This window comes from Xenopus tropicalis, chromosome 6 (assembly GCF_000004195.4).
Source record: "Xenopus tropicalis strain Nigerian chromosome 6, UCB_Xtro_10.0, whole genome shotgun sequence".
Taxonomy (NCBI): domain Eukaryota; kingdom Metazoa; phylum Chordata; class Amphibia; order Anura; family Pipidae; genus Xenopus; species Xenopus tropicalis.
Genome location: NC_030682.2, coordinates 107297286 through 107309540, shown reverse-complemented (window position 1 = coordinate 107309540; position 12255 = coordinate 107297286). Strand labels below are relative to the sequence as shown.

At 41.7% G+C, this 12255-nt stretch overlaps 2 protein-coding genes across 4 annotated transcripts in view; one reads left to right on the top strand and one right to left on the bottom strand.

Moving 5' to 3' along the window:
- Positions 1-3109, bottom strand: part of mettl4 (methyltransferase like 4) — a 74413-nt gene extending 71304 nt beyond the window's left edge. The window contains exon 1 of one of the 3 annotated variants that reach the window (XR_004223152.1): positions 2837-3109. The gene's annotated coding sequence lies outside the window, so the exon portion shown is untranslated. The remainder of the gene's footprint in view (positions 1-2836) is intronic. The other 2 variants (XR_004223153.1, XM_012965327.3) reach the window with 2 other exon arrangements.
- The window catches only part of smchd1 (structural maintenance of chromosomes flexible hinge domain containing 1), an 89398-nt gene continuing 79080 nt past the window's right edge, over positions 1938-12255 (top strand). The window contains exons 1-3 of the mRNA XM_004915219.4: positions 1938-2687; positions 10228-10303; positions 11398-11559. Of these exons, the coding sequence (XP_004915276.2) occupies positions 2526-2687; positions 10228-10303; positions 11398-11559 (400 nt within the window). The 5' untranslated portion in view covers positions 1938-2525. The remainder of the gene's footprint in view (positions 2688-10227; positions 10304-11397; positions 11560-12255) is intronic.

The following is a 12255-nucleotide window of genomic DNA, read 5'->3' as shown; positions in this document are numbered from 1 at the left end:
ACAAGGTGTGCGGGACTGCCTGCTCCACCAGTATATCAAACTCAGGGGTGGGCAAACTTTTAGGCTCAGGGGCCACATTGACTTTTAAAATTTGACAGACAAGCCGGACTGCTTACATGCAGTCATGATGCCAAGTCTCGCATGATGAGACTTGTGGAGTAGGGATTTTCTGAAAGACAGAAGCGTGAGGTTTGCTGTTAACTTTTCTGAAGGCATGAGTAGCGATATGGGACTGCGTTCTCTGTTAGGAAAAGCGAGACACACCAATCCTCAGCAGGCCGGATTAAAAAGACCAACAGGCCAGAAGTGGCCCGCGGGCCATAGTTTGCCCACCCCTGATCTAACAGCAGCAATCTTGCAACACGTTAGCCTTCCAGAAGTTCCCTCCAATAATCTCCAGTGATAACTGTCTGTCTCAAGTTAGTGTCACACAAACACACAGTTTTTATACTAACACACCCTTTTTTTTGTTAGGGGGCCTTTTGCACACTCACCACACAACAGATGTACACACATATACACATCTATATATTTTGCTTTTAAACTTATGTAATGAGCATGACTTTGTGTAAGTACTATCACACTACTTCATTTTTGAAAAAATGTATTTTTATAATTTTGTTTTATTTTTGGTAGTTTTATTGTATCCTGTAGGAAAATGAAAGGGGAAGTATCTCTCTTTTTAAAATAAGTTCAATGAATAGTGCTTGTGCTGTACATACTTTTTCTCTATTGTTTTAAACACAAGAAAGAGATCCTGGGTTTTACCATCAGCTTAAACCTGCAGTTAATTTAATGGTTCCCCAAGTGGATTATTTCAATACAGTGTTAAAAAATGAATTAGGAACTAATGGTATTATTAAAGGAGAAGGAAAGGCTAAGTCACTTGGGGGTGCCAAAATGTTAGGCCCCCCCAAGTGACTTTAATCGCTTACCTTGTACCCTGGGCTGGTGCCCCTGTTAGGAGAAAAAAGCACCAGCCCAGGGCACCTGCAGGAAGCGCTTCCTCCTTCCTTTTTCTTCTGCTGGCGAAATCCGTGGGCTGGCGCATGCGCAGTAGTGTGAAAAGCAGACTTTCTTGTTTAAGTTCGGCTTTTCACTCTACTGCGCATGCGCGCGCAAGTGAATAGGAAGTAGGAAGCGCTCGCTGCTACCCCAGGCTGGTGCTGTTTTCTCTGTACAGGGGCACCAGCCCGGGGTAAAAGGTAAGCGATCTAAGTCACTTGGGGGTGCCTAACATTTCGGCACCCCCAAGTGACTTAGCCTTTCCTTCTCCTTTAATGCAAGAAAAAAAAACCTTGTGCAACTAGTGTGTGTTGGTTTCCTCTAAGCTAACAATGATCATGTTAAAAATTGGTCCCTTTATTGGCACTCCTGATAGATCCGCTATGGCCCCTGTCCATGTTTCAAATGAGGGGTGGGTGTGTCCTAACAGTCCCTGCCAGAAGAACAGTAGGACAAGGGTAGCCAATCACAGCCTTGTGGTCACCCAAACTAATACAGGCATCAGTTTAGCGGCTGATTGGTTTCTATCCTACAGTGCTGTCACTGCCTCCCCTTGCGCAGCCTGGGAAAGGAGGCAGCAGGAGGTGGAATGGATGGGTGGGGATAGTTGGGTTTTTTTTTTTTCTTCAAAAAAATGTCTATAATTCAACCTGAAACACAGCTTTTTTTAAAGCACATTCTTTCTTTTTTTAAAAATGCTTGATGCACTGGCACATTCTTGTTTTTTACAAAATATGTTGCTTTTAATGTGCAGAAGAGCAGCTTGTGTCCCAAGTTTGCCCTGTTTGTATATGAGCCCTATATATTTTCCTTATGGGCGAAGGGAAACATTAGGTTTAACCAGACACACAGTAAAAATACAGCTATGGGATCTATATCCAGAAACCTGATATTCACAACGCTCACAATTACAGGAAAATCATCTGAGTCCATTTAGGGCAAATAATTCTATTTTTAAACCAGGTTTCCCTTTTCTCTGCAATAACATAACAGTGCCTTGTACTTGATTGCAAGAAATATATCATGACTCCAAACTGGAGGGAAACCGATCCAACTAGATTTATTAAATGTTTAAACTCAGTTACAAACTTTCTGAATAATAGGTCCCATACCCCTATATATACATAGGCATTAAAAACGGACACGGTTGGCATGATAAACAAACATTGACATCGCAGCTGCATGGAGCAGTTACTGTGTTTTGTGAGAAGGGTTTCCCTCAGCACTTGCCTGGCTGCAGCCTGTTACTTATTTGATAACAGCGGAGCAACTACGGGTCTCAGGGGACCAAAACACTACAGCGCTTGCACCGCATCCCTACTGCCGCCAGAGAGCGCCCCTTCTTCCCGCTCCCGGGTCCCACACAGGACGGACGTGACGTCACGGGTCCGCTTTTGAACCTCTTGCGGGTTCTTTCAATGCTTCCCTCTATCGTCACGTAGCCCCTCAAGAGTAGGGAGTAATAAGGCATTTGTACCTTTGCGCCTGGCACCGTGGGTGTCTAGCTATTGGCGCTAGCTATGGAGCGTGGCCGTCAGGGCCCTGACAGCGGCGCAGGCAGCTACAAAGGCCGCATGGTGACCCTGTTTGATAGGCGCCTGGAGCAAACACAGTGCTGCGAAGAGAAAACACTCAGCGTGTATGGCGGCGGCTACGCGGAATTCCGTGCGGATATGTGCCAGGTGGGTAGTGCGCACTGTAGGGAGGGTGACGCTTAAGCCAATTGCGCGCCTTTTCCACTTATAACGAGACACAGACGGGAAAGTGGGAGGGAGTTTGCGCCTGCGTTGCACGCCGTTCGGTTGCGCTGGTTCTATTCGCCCCCACTCACCGGAGCTGAAGTGCCGCCCGGCTGCGTTCTCCTCCTGTCACTGCTGTTTCTGGAATAGCTTGCAACCAATGGCTGGCGGGTGTTTTCTAGGAATATTTAACCCAATCAGAGACAAGTTACTTGACAAATAAAAGACTGGCTTGTTGTTGTGCCCCATACACGCTGTAGAGGGCACACTTGGTACAGTAGGAGGCAGAAAGTATTACTTCTGGTATTTCAGGCACCACCTGGGGTAAAATGCATTGTTTTCTATTTTGCTTATTGGTCTTCAGGGATGTCCAGCTTCCAGTAAAGTAACTATAGCTCTATTGGATATGAGGGAAGTTTAAAGGAGAAAGAAAGGTAAAAACTAAGTAAGCTTTATCAGAAAGGTCTATGTAAATACAGCCAGAAGCACTCACAGAAACGCTGCACTGAGTCCTCTGTCAAAAGAAACTGGAATTGTTGTCTTTGTTTTCCTGTGCCAGAGACATGCAGCTCTATCCTGCTCCCCCCCCTAAGAAATGTGTGATCTGAGCCAGTCAGCCGGAAGCTTCCTCAGTCTTGCACACTGAGCATGTACACTGGTCTTGGTGCAGGAGCGAGGCATTATGGGAATTTTGTTTACAGAGCTCAGAGATTTTTTTTCCTATGAAGCTTCTGATCATCTGAACAGGAGAAATATGGGGAGACTTAAGGGCACTTTTGAGACAACTGAAGGTATGCCTGCAGCTTGAGATTAACTCTTTATTAGCCTTTCCTTTTCCTTTAAACCATACCCCTCATATAGTCATACCTTTCATTTTCCTTACCAAAAACACTTTTTACAGGGTTTTCGTGTGTCCCTATGGGTCATATAGGGGGATGGGCTTTAACTTAGTTGTCCACCCCCCCCCCCTCATAGTTCTTCCACTGCAGCACAACACACTGCCAAATAGTGTTGGGTAGGGGCTTAAAATTGTAATTCAATTTTGGATCTCTGAGCAACATTTATTTTTAATCTTATACTGGTGCCCAAGTCTGGCATTCAGTGAGTAACCATATCAGTAGTGCAAGTAAGAGACAAGTCCTTGTACAGGGTCCTGATGTCCAATTCTAAGCAGAATGGGAAATCTAGTCACAGCATCTAAGGGGTTTAGAATAATGATATTGATTGTAATTAGGGGCAGTAAAAAGGGAGCATTGCATTAAATTCTTTAAGTGGAGTACTAACAACAGTGGTGCTCTAGGGGAGGTATTGAAAATGGCAGTGTCAAGATTGGAGGGCAAGGGACTGTAAACAGGACCACTAAGGCCTGACATTGTTTTGAGCAGTACCTCTTATAATATTAATGATAAAGTATTGAAGTTTTTTCTAAAAAAAAAAAATAAAATTCAAGTTTCAGGTCTAGGGTCCCTTTGAATAATCTCTGGTACTCTGCCAGCTATCCCAGATGAAAGGGGGCAGCTGTTATATCATAGTAATTAGGTGGAAGAGCAGTGAGGTGCCAGCATTGGAGACTAGTGTAGCACAATCATAATGGTAATCTGTAATGTCTGGCACAAGGAGTTGCCACAAGGAATCAATCCAGGATCTCTAGCATGAGATTCCACATGGAAAGCTGATCATTTTATTCACTAGGCCAGTGATCCCCAACCAGTGGCACGTGATCAACATGTTGCTCACCAACCAATATTGGAATGGTTTTTAATAAGCTGACAGCAGTAGTTTTAAAAGCTCAGGAACTATTAGTTTGATAGGCTTGGGAGGCAACCAATTACAAACTGTGGTGGCCTTTAACGGATATATATCTGTACCTTTGTATAGGGAATTCTTTGCTCAAAACAAGACTTTTCAGGTTTAGGGGCATATTATGTTTTGTTAATCAAAATTTGCTGGAAAAAAAATGTGTAAAACAAAAAACTATATAAAATAAATTGCAAATTTATCAAGGTGTGTTTTGTTTTACACTGTCTAAATGCCAGATTTGGTGCTGTTATTTCTGGCGGAAGTCGCTCCAAACCTTCCAGAGTGTCTTTGATGCTTCTGGCCATATAGCTCCCACATCTTCTTGTCTTATGCAGATATCTTAGCAACACCAACTAGTACCCCATTGAATTCCAAACACTGACAGCAGAGACTGGAATAATGAAGTATATGTGGTTGCCTATTGGGAGGCGTTCTCTGACAAGTTAAAAGACGACCTTGTAGAGATCTTCCTGAACAACTGGAAGATGCTCTTAGCATCAAGGAAGGCTGATCACCTCAGGGAGCGCCAAGCCGAAAAAGAGCTTGGCAAAAGATTCCAGCCTATCCTGGCACTGCAATTTTAAAGACCTTTTCTCCAGAGCCCTGCTCCTTAGCTGCCTTCCACTTTTTCCGAGGAACCTATTCAGGTCAGAAGGCACCACTTTGAACAAGAGAAACTGCAGAGACCTGTATTCATCGATTAGCTATTGCATCCATTTATCTCAAAGCCCTGCCATCTGCTTATAAAGACTTTTAGAATGTATTTTTCAAGAAGTGTGGTGAAACTCTTCCTTCTTATCTGTGCTACAACTTCCCCATCGATTTTCTTCCCAGAACCGTTCCCCCTAGAGGCCGTACTTATCCTGTCTCCAGCTGAGACCCAAGCAATGAAGGAATACATTCAAGATGATTGTCAGCATGGCTTCATACCTCTCCTGCTGGGGCTGGATTTTTCTTTGTAGAAAGGAAATATAGAGGTCTTCGTCCATGTATCAATTACAGGGGCCTCAAAAGATGACTTAAGAACCGTTATGCCCTATCCCTAATCTCTGAGCTGTTAAACCAATTGAAAGGGACTGCAGCTTGCACTAAACTAGATCTCCCTGGGGCCTACAACTTGATCAGGATATGAGAGGGGGATGAGTGGAAGGACAGCCTTTAACACCAAAGATTGGCTTTTTAAGTATTTGGGAATGTCCTTTGGGTTCTGCAACCCTGCTGGGCCCTGCTGTCTTCCAAGAATTTGTCAACGTCTTCAGAGATCCGTGGTCGTCTATTTAGATGATTGTGTCGTTTTTTTTTCAAGGACATTATCAGTTATAGGGCTCGTGCAAGAAGTGCTCTCACGATTGAGGGAAAACTCTTTCTACGCTTAACTGGAGAAATTCGTTTTTAAGTTTCCCCCCCCAAATATTTGAAATGGACCCTGCCATAATTTTTGCTATCCAAGATTGGCCCCTTCCAACAAACACCAAGGCCATACAGAGATTTATTGTCTTTGCCAGCTGCTACTACAGACAGTTTATTAAAGGACAATGAAAGGTTAATATAAATTAAAAGTAAGTCTAAAGGCATTCTTTTTAAGTACTTACTGCATATCTAAATTCCCAGATCCCTGCTTGCTTCTCTGAGATATGGTGCTGGCAGCCTATAGCAGTGTGAAGACTACAGTGACATCACTGAAATCTCTCTCCCCTGCCTTCAGTAGCAATGTACATGTGTGCAACTTGATCCTGTCTGCTGTTCTGAGCTATACATGCCCACCAGCCAATCAGAAGCAGATCTGCCAGGGGGGGGGGGGGGGTGGAATGAAACACATGTGCAGTATGAAGCAAGGAGGGAAAGGAAGGGAGAATACCTTTTTAAAGATGGCTGCCTGTTCAAGAAAACAGATAGAAAAGTTGATGCTTTCGACATTAGAGCTGGACCTAGACCTAGTTATTCCTCATACTAAGATCATTGCTTCCTTGCTCCCACTATTTGCTTCTGTACCTCCAGACACTCCCATTGACATAACTTATGTTCTTTTTGAATGTCATCTCTGTTCTTATGCAGACTAATTGTTTTAAACAAGCTGGACATCCAGATGTAAAGACCATGGATCTGATAATTGTCTTGTATGATGGCCATCTATCCAGAAAGACATCAAAGACTTTATCACTCCTTGTACCATTTGTGCCTTTTCTAAACCCAGCAGAAATTGTGTCTGATCCCAATTCATTGTGCAAATCAACTGGTGTTCCTTGTGCAAATCCGAGCTAGTGAATTGAGCTCTGTGCTCCTCTTTTCTCTGGCGCCACATCCAAAATGGCCATGGCCACCACGTCGAGTGTTGCACCAGGGCGGTTATGTCGGCATGCAAGCATGTGACGTTGTTGTGTTGTGGACACCAGAGACCAGGATTATATGCCTAATTATAGGTCTTTTCCTGGAAAGTTCCTGGGTGTGTCTAAATTGTTATTTTGACTTGATTCTACCAGTTTTGACTCTTTTGCTCCGTTCGGCAAAAGCTCAAACAGCATCATCGTGCACCTGGAATTTTTGCTTTCCATTTGCTCCCAGATGGAAAATAGACATCTTGCTGACAACTATGTAACAGTGTTACTGTGGAAAGATAGTAGTTCAACACTGATGTCTATTCGTGCGGTAAGCTTGGCTTGGCTAGGTGAGTTCAAAGTTGACAATAGATAGGTAAAGGCTGCAGGAGACCACATGGAAGTGACTAGCCTTTGAGGAGCCACTGAAATTTCTAAGGGCAACAAATTATTGGATGTCTGTCCACATGAATGACCACAGTACTAACTGGCTTAACAGATCTCGAATCCTTTGTATTGGCTGGGAGAAGCACATACTAGTGGGAGTATCTAGCGTAGAAAAGCACTGAGCGTATTGGATCTGGGAAGCAATTTGCCAAAGAAAAGAGGCCGTTATCTGGGTTGAGGCAATAATTAGATGCTTGACTTTAATAGAGTGTAGAGATGTGCAACTAGATTGGTAAGACAAGGTTGTGGTTGCTTTCCCTGGGGAAAAAAGGCACTTGGGCTCTTTACAAGTACATTAGAGCACATTATAGATATTGGGGGATCTGTTTTCCCATAGAAAAGATCACTGAACCAGAGGCCAACAGTTAAGGGCTCTGGCACACGGGGAGATTAGTTGCCCGCGACAAATCTCCCTTGTCACGGGCGACTAATCTCCCTGAACTACCATCCCACCAGCGAAAATGTAAGTTGCCGGTGGGATGGCACACGCTGCGCAGGCGATTTCGGCTAATTGCCGAAGTTGCCTCGCGAGGCATTTTCGGCGATTTGCCGAAATCGCCTGCGCAGCATGTGCCATCCCACCGGCGACTTACATTTTCGCCGGTGGGATGGCAATCCGGGGAGATTAGTCGCCCGCGAACAGAGTTTTTTTGCGGGCGACTAATCTCACCGTGTGCCAGAGCCCTAAGACTTGAGAAACTAAAATTGTAAGAGACAATTAATATGTGGCTTGGAAGACTTCTTAAACAAATATTACTTTGAAGTCTATTGTGATTTGGAAGGAATAGTTCAGTGTGAAAATGGAAGTGGGTAAAATAGACTGTGCAAAATAAAAAATGTTTTCAATATATTTGGCCAAAAATTTAATCTATAAAGTCTGGAGTGGGCTGATGTCTAACATAATGGCCAGGAAAATACTTCCTGCTTTACAGCTCTATAAGCTGTTAGCAGTCAGTAACCAGTGTGAATAGTCACTGATTAACTTGGATGTTAGAGAGCTGAAAGCAGGAAGCTGTGTTCTGGCTATTATGTTAGACATCCGCTTACTCCATTTTACATTTTTGCCTAATTAACTATATTACAAATATTTTTTATTTTGCACAGTGTATCTATTTTACCCAGTTTAATTTTTAAACTGAACTGTTTCTTAAGATCTACATAGTTAAGTATAGGTATCAGTATATATAGTTATGTTAGGTTGAAAACCCAACCCGCTTTTTCTTATTATTCTTAGCGCCCCCCCATTTTCTAAACGCTACTCCTCCTACAGTTTTAGGGGTACAACACCCAAACTCTCCACACTTCTTTGCCCTATAGCGGAGCAGTTTGCTTGCGCTTTAACAAGCGATCCCGCCACCCGCCTTTTTGTGGCGCCACTCTGAACACAAATTTTCTCATTGACTTTGACAGGGAAGATTTTCAAACTGCTGCTCAAAGTAAGTAACACCGGGGTCCCCAACCTTTGCAAGGTTAGGCACCAGATAACTGCAGTTCAAGGTTAGAAAAAGTGGGCGGAGCCACCAACAGCCAATCAAACTTTACCTAGTGACTTTCAATGGGGAAATTTTCACTGTTGGTCACTAGGGGACTGTAGTTTTAGTTTTGAAAAGTGGGCGGAGCCACAAACAGCCAATTAGATTTCACCTATTGAATTTTATTGGTTTGATGCCAGGGTTCCCTAACTTTGCACAGTCAGTCACTGGGTGACTATGGTACAAGTTTAGAAAAGTGGGCGGGGCCAACAACAGCTAATCAGATTTCACCTATAGACTTCATATGTTTGAATTTAAACTGCTGGCATTCATTAAATATTAATACTAAGGTCCCCAAACTTTGCAAAGCTAGTCACCAGGTAACTGCGGTTCAGAGTTAGAAAAAGTGGGTGGAGCCACCAACAGTCAATCCGATTTTAACTATAGATTTTCAGTGGGGAAATTCAACCTGCTGCCATTCTTACAGTATTAACACCAGGATCACTAGGGCACTGCAGTTTTAGGTTTTAAAAAGTGGGGGGAGCCACCAGCAGCCAATCAGACTTGACTTGAATTTATCTTAACGGTTAAGATGAGCGAAGGAGAGGAGGTTAGGAGAAAAAACATGTTCTCCATCAGAGCGCACAGCTAGTGCAGAGTTTATATGGAAACCAGTAGTGCCATCTCTTCATTGGTTGCTAGCCTGGAAGTTGTGTTTTGTAACCTGAGTTGAAAAGAACTAAGAATGCCCAGTAATCCAAAGTCAATTCCTAAGGTGGCTGAGTGAGTTAGAGGAATCCTAAGTGATTAAGAGGATGCTACAGCATTACTATTAACCTCTGAACAAAATTTGGCTCCTCACAAAGTCCAAATGCTTTCTTTGTGCTGCTGTCAGTTACTGAGCTTAGGGACCGACACACAATATACTGTATATACAGAATATAAGTATCACAATATAAGGCTGACTAATAAATTCAGGTAATTACCACATGGTATCTCAGAAACCAGTGAAATATCACTTATGACAGGCCAAATTTTCTTTTTAATAATTTGCCACGACCCCTAAGCTTAGTTTCTGTAAAGTTTAGAGCACACTAAGAATGTGAGTGTCACAGACACTTTTCAAGATGAGGGGCCCCTGTGACAAGTTTGAAGTCCTGGATCATGGCTGCTATTGAAATGCTGAAACTGTAGGATGTGCAGTACAATATAGAAAATATGGCATTTTAGCCATATTCAATTTTGGGGTTTAGTTCTCCTTTAATAATACTGTTGTCTTGTGTTTAATTTGAACACACAATTCTATAAATCTTTTAAGGGACTGTCCTGACATCTGGAAAACACTACTTTTGGTTTGCAAACTTTTTTTTCTGCTTTATATAAAAAAAATAACTCTCTTTTTCCTCTTTGTTCAATTATATAATCTTATTGTGTTCTTTATTATTAAAGGCTTTTGGCATTGACCCAGAAGACCAATTTGTTATAACCACTACAGACAGGAAACAAGTCACCCATACAAACTTTGGTAAGTTTTCAGACAGATATTTTGCTATTATCACTCAAATTAAGGGTATTAACTTTAAATTAAGGTGTACAGGCACATAATCTAGCCAGGAGAAAATTATTTTATCCAGTAGTCAAGACAGATATTTTAGTTAATTATTTATACATTAAAGAAAATGTGTAATGTTGTTAAAAGATTTGCTTTATACAAAGCTTCCCTGGCAATGCATACTACCCTTTAAAAAAACATCTTTAATTGGACCATCTAGATCCTCTCTCCTGTGTATTCGTTTTGAAATGAGCAGTAGGTGTGTCAGGAGTGGTCATTCCTTATGATTGACAAGCCTAATGTATGAAATAGTAGTTGCCTGCCCCCCCTCCATGTTTACATTGCAAACAATTCACTCTTCACCATTTAAAGTTTTATTCTTAAACTACATATGTAGTTTTTTTAGTTCTAATATTTGTGTGTAGGTAGCCATCTCAAGTCATTGTGAATGATCTGATCTTTTTGAAAGAGCCAGCACTACACAATGGAACTGCTTTTGAATAAGCTATTGTTTCTCCTACTTAATGTAACTGGATGAGTCATGACTTGGCTAAGCCAGACTTGGAATTTTGCTAGAAGAGCGCTATTAACTAATGCATTTTTGAATAAAACATGTCCTGTGACAAAACACAGTGGGTGTAATTGGTGACCATAGATTTTTGTGTAGAAGATGGCTTGAGAACTAGCTATACCACTCCATCCTGCCTGTGGGATTGTCTATCACATCTATCCTTCACTCCTAAATTTGCATTCTTTTCATGCTGTATGTAAGGACTGGGTGTGCTTAAGGCTCATGTAGTTTAGGCTTTTACTATCCTGGATTCAGTTTGTTATATGGAATCTGAATGCATTTCAAGATGCTATGATTAGGGTAAAATGATACACTAGACTGCTTTCTTTTGATGTATTTTGACTTCATATTATAAGCCAAATCTAATTCTCCCTAGAGTTATGAGGAATAACTCATAACTATTCCACTCTTCTAACTGATTAATGCATATTGTGTAGAAATGGCTTCTTTGCGACTGGCTACATTTTAAATCTTATGTCCTTTTGTGTCTTCATAGATCTAATTGTTCAAGATGGTATCACTTTATATCTTCTTCAGTCACCAAACCAGTCTCTATTTTCTCCAACCAAAGAAAAAATTGACTTTTTGCCACATTATGATACTTTGGTCAAAAGTGGGATGTATGATTATTATGCTAGTGAAGGGCAAAATCCACTACGTAAGTTTTGTGTTTTCTAATTTTGATAAATAATAAAATCTTTAAAGCTTTATATATCCAGGTTAATCTACTGTCAAATGCTTTCATAGATATGTATTGAACAATCCTTAGAAGTGAGTTAGAGGATGCACAGGAATCCAAAGTGATTAAGGGGATGCTACAGCATTACTATTAACCTCTAAACAAAATTTGGCTTGTCACAAAGTCCAAATGCATAAAGTGATTTCTTTGTGAGGCTGTCAGCTACTTAGCTTAGGGGCAGACACACAGTTTACTGTATATACAGAATATAAATATCACAATATAAGGCTGACTAATAAAAAGTTAAATAATAAAAAATTCTGAATAGAAAGTGAAAGTAACTGTCTGCCCCACCTCTATGCCTAAAGCTGGCCATACACGCACCGATAATATTGAAGGCGTCCAAGCAAAATCTACCTTCAGGGCTGAATCGGCAGGTGGAGGTAGAATTTCTGTTGTCTCTACCTCCAAATTTGACGTTTCAGCTGTGAACGTCAGTGGAGGGTGGGAACGATTTTTCGTGCATTGATCGCACAAAAGATCGGAATTGATATGAGTATGGCCACCTTAAGTCGCAGAGATTGGGCTGGCAATATATGATTGACAGCTGGGATTTTGAAATGCTATTATAATGGGTATGGATGTCTTAAAAAAAAAATTGAGTTTTGGTTTCAT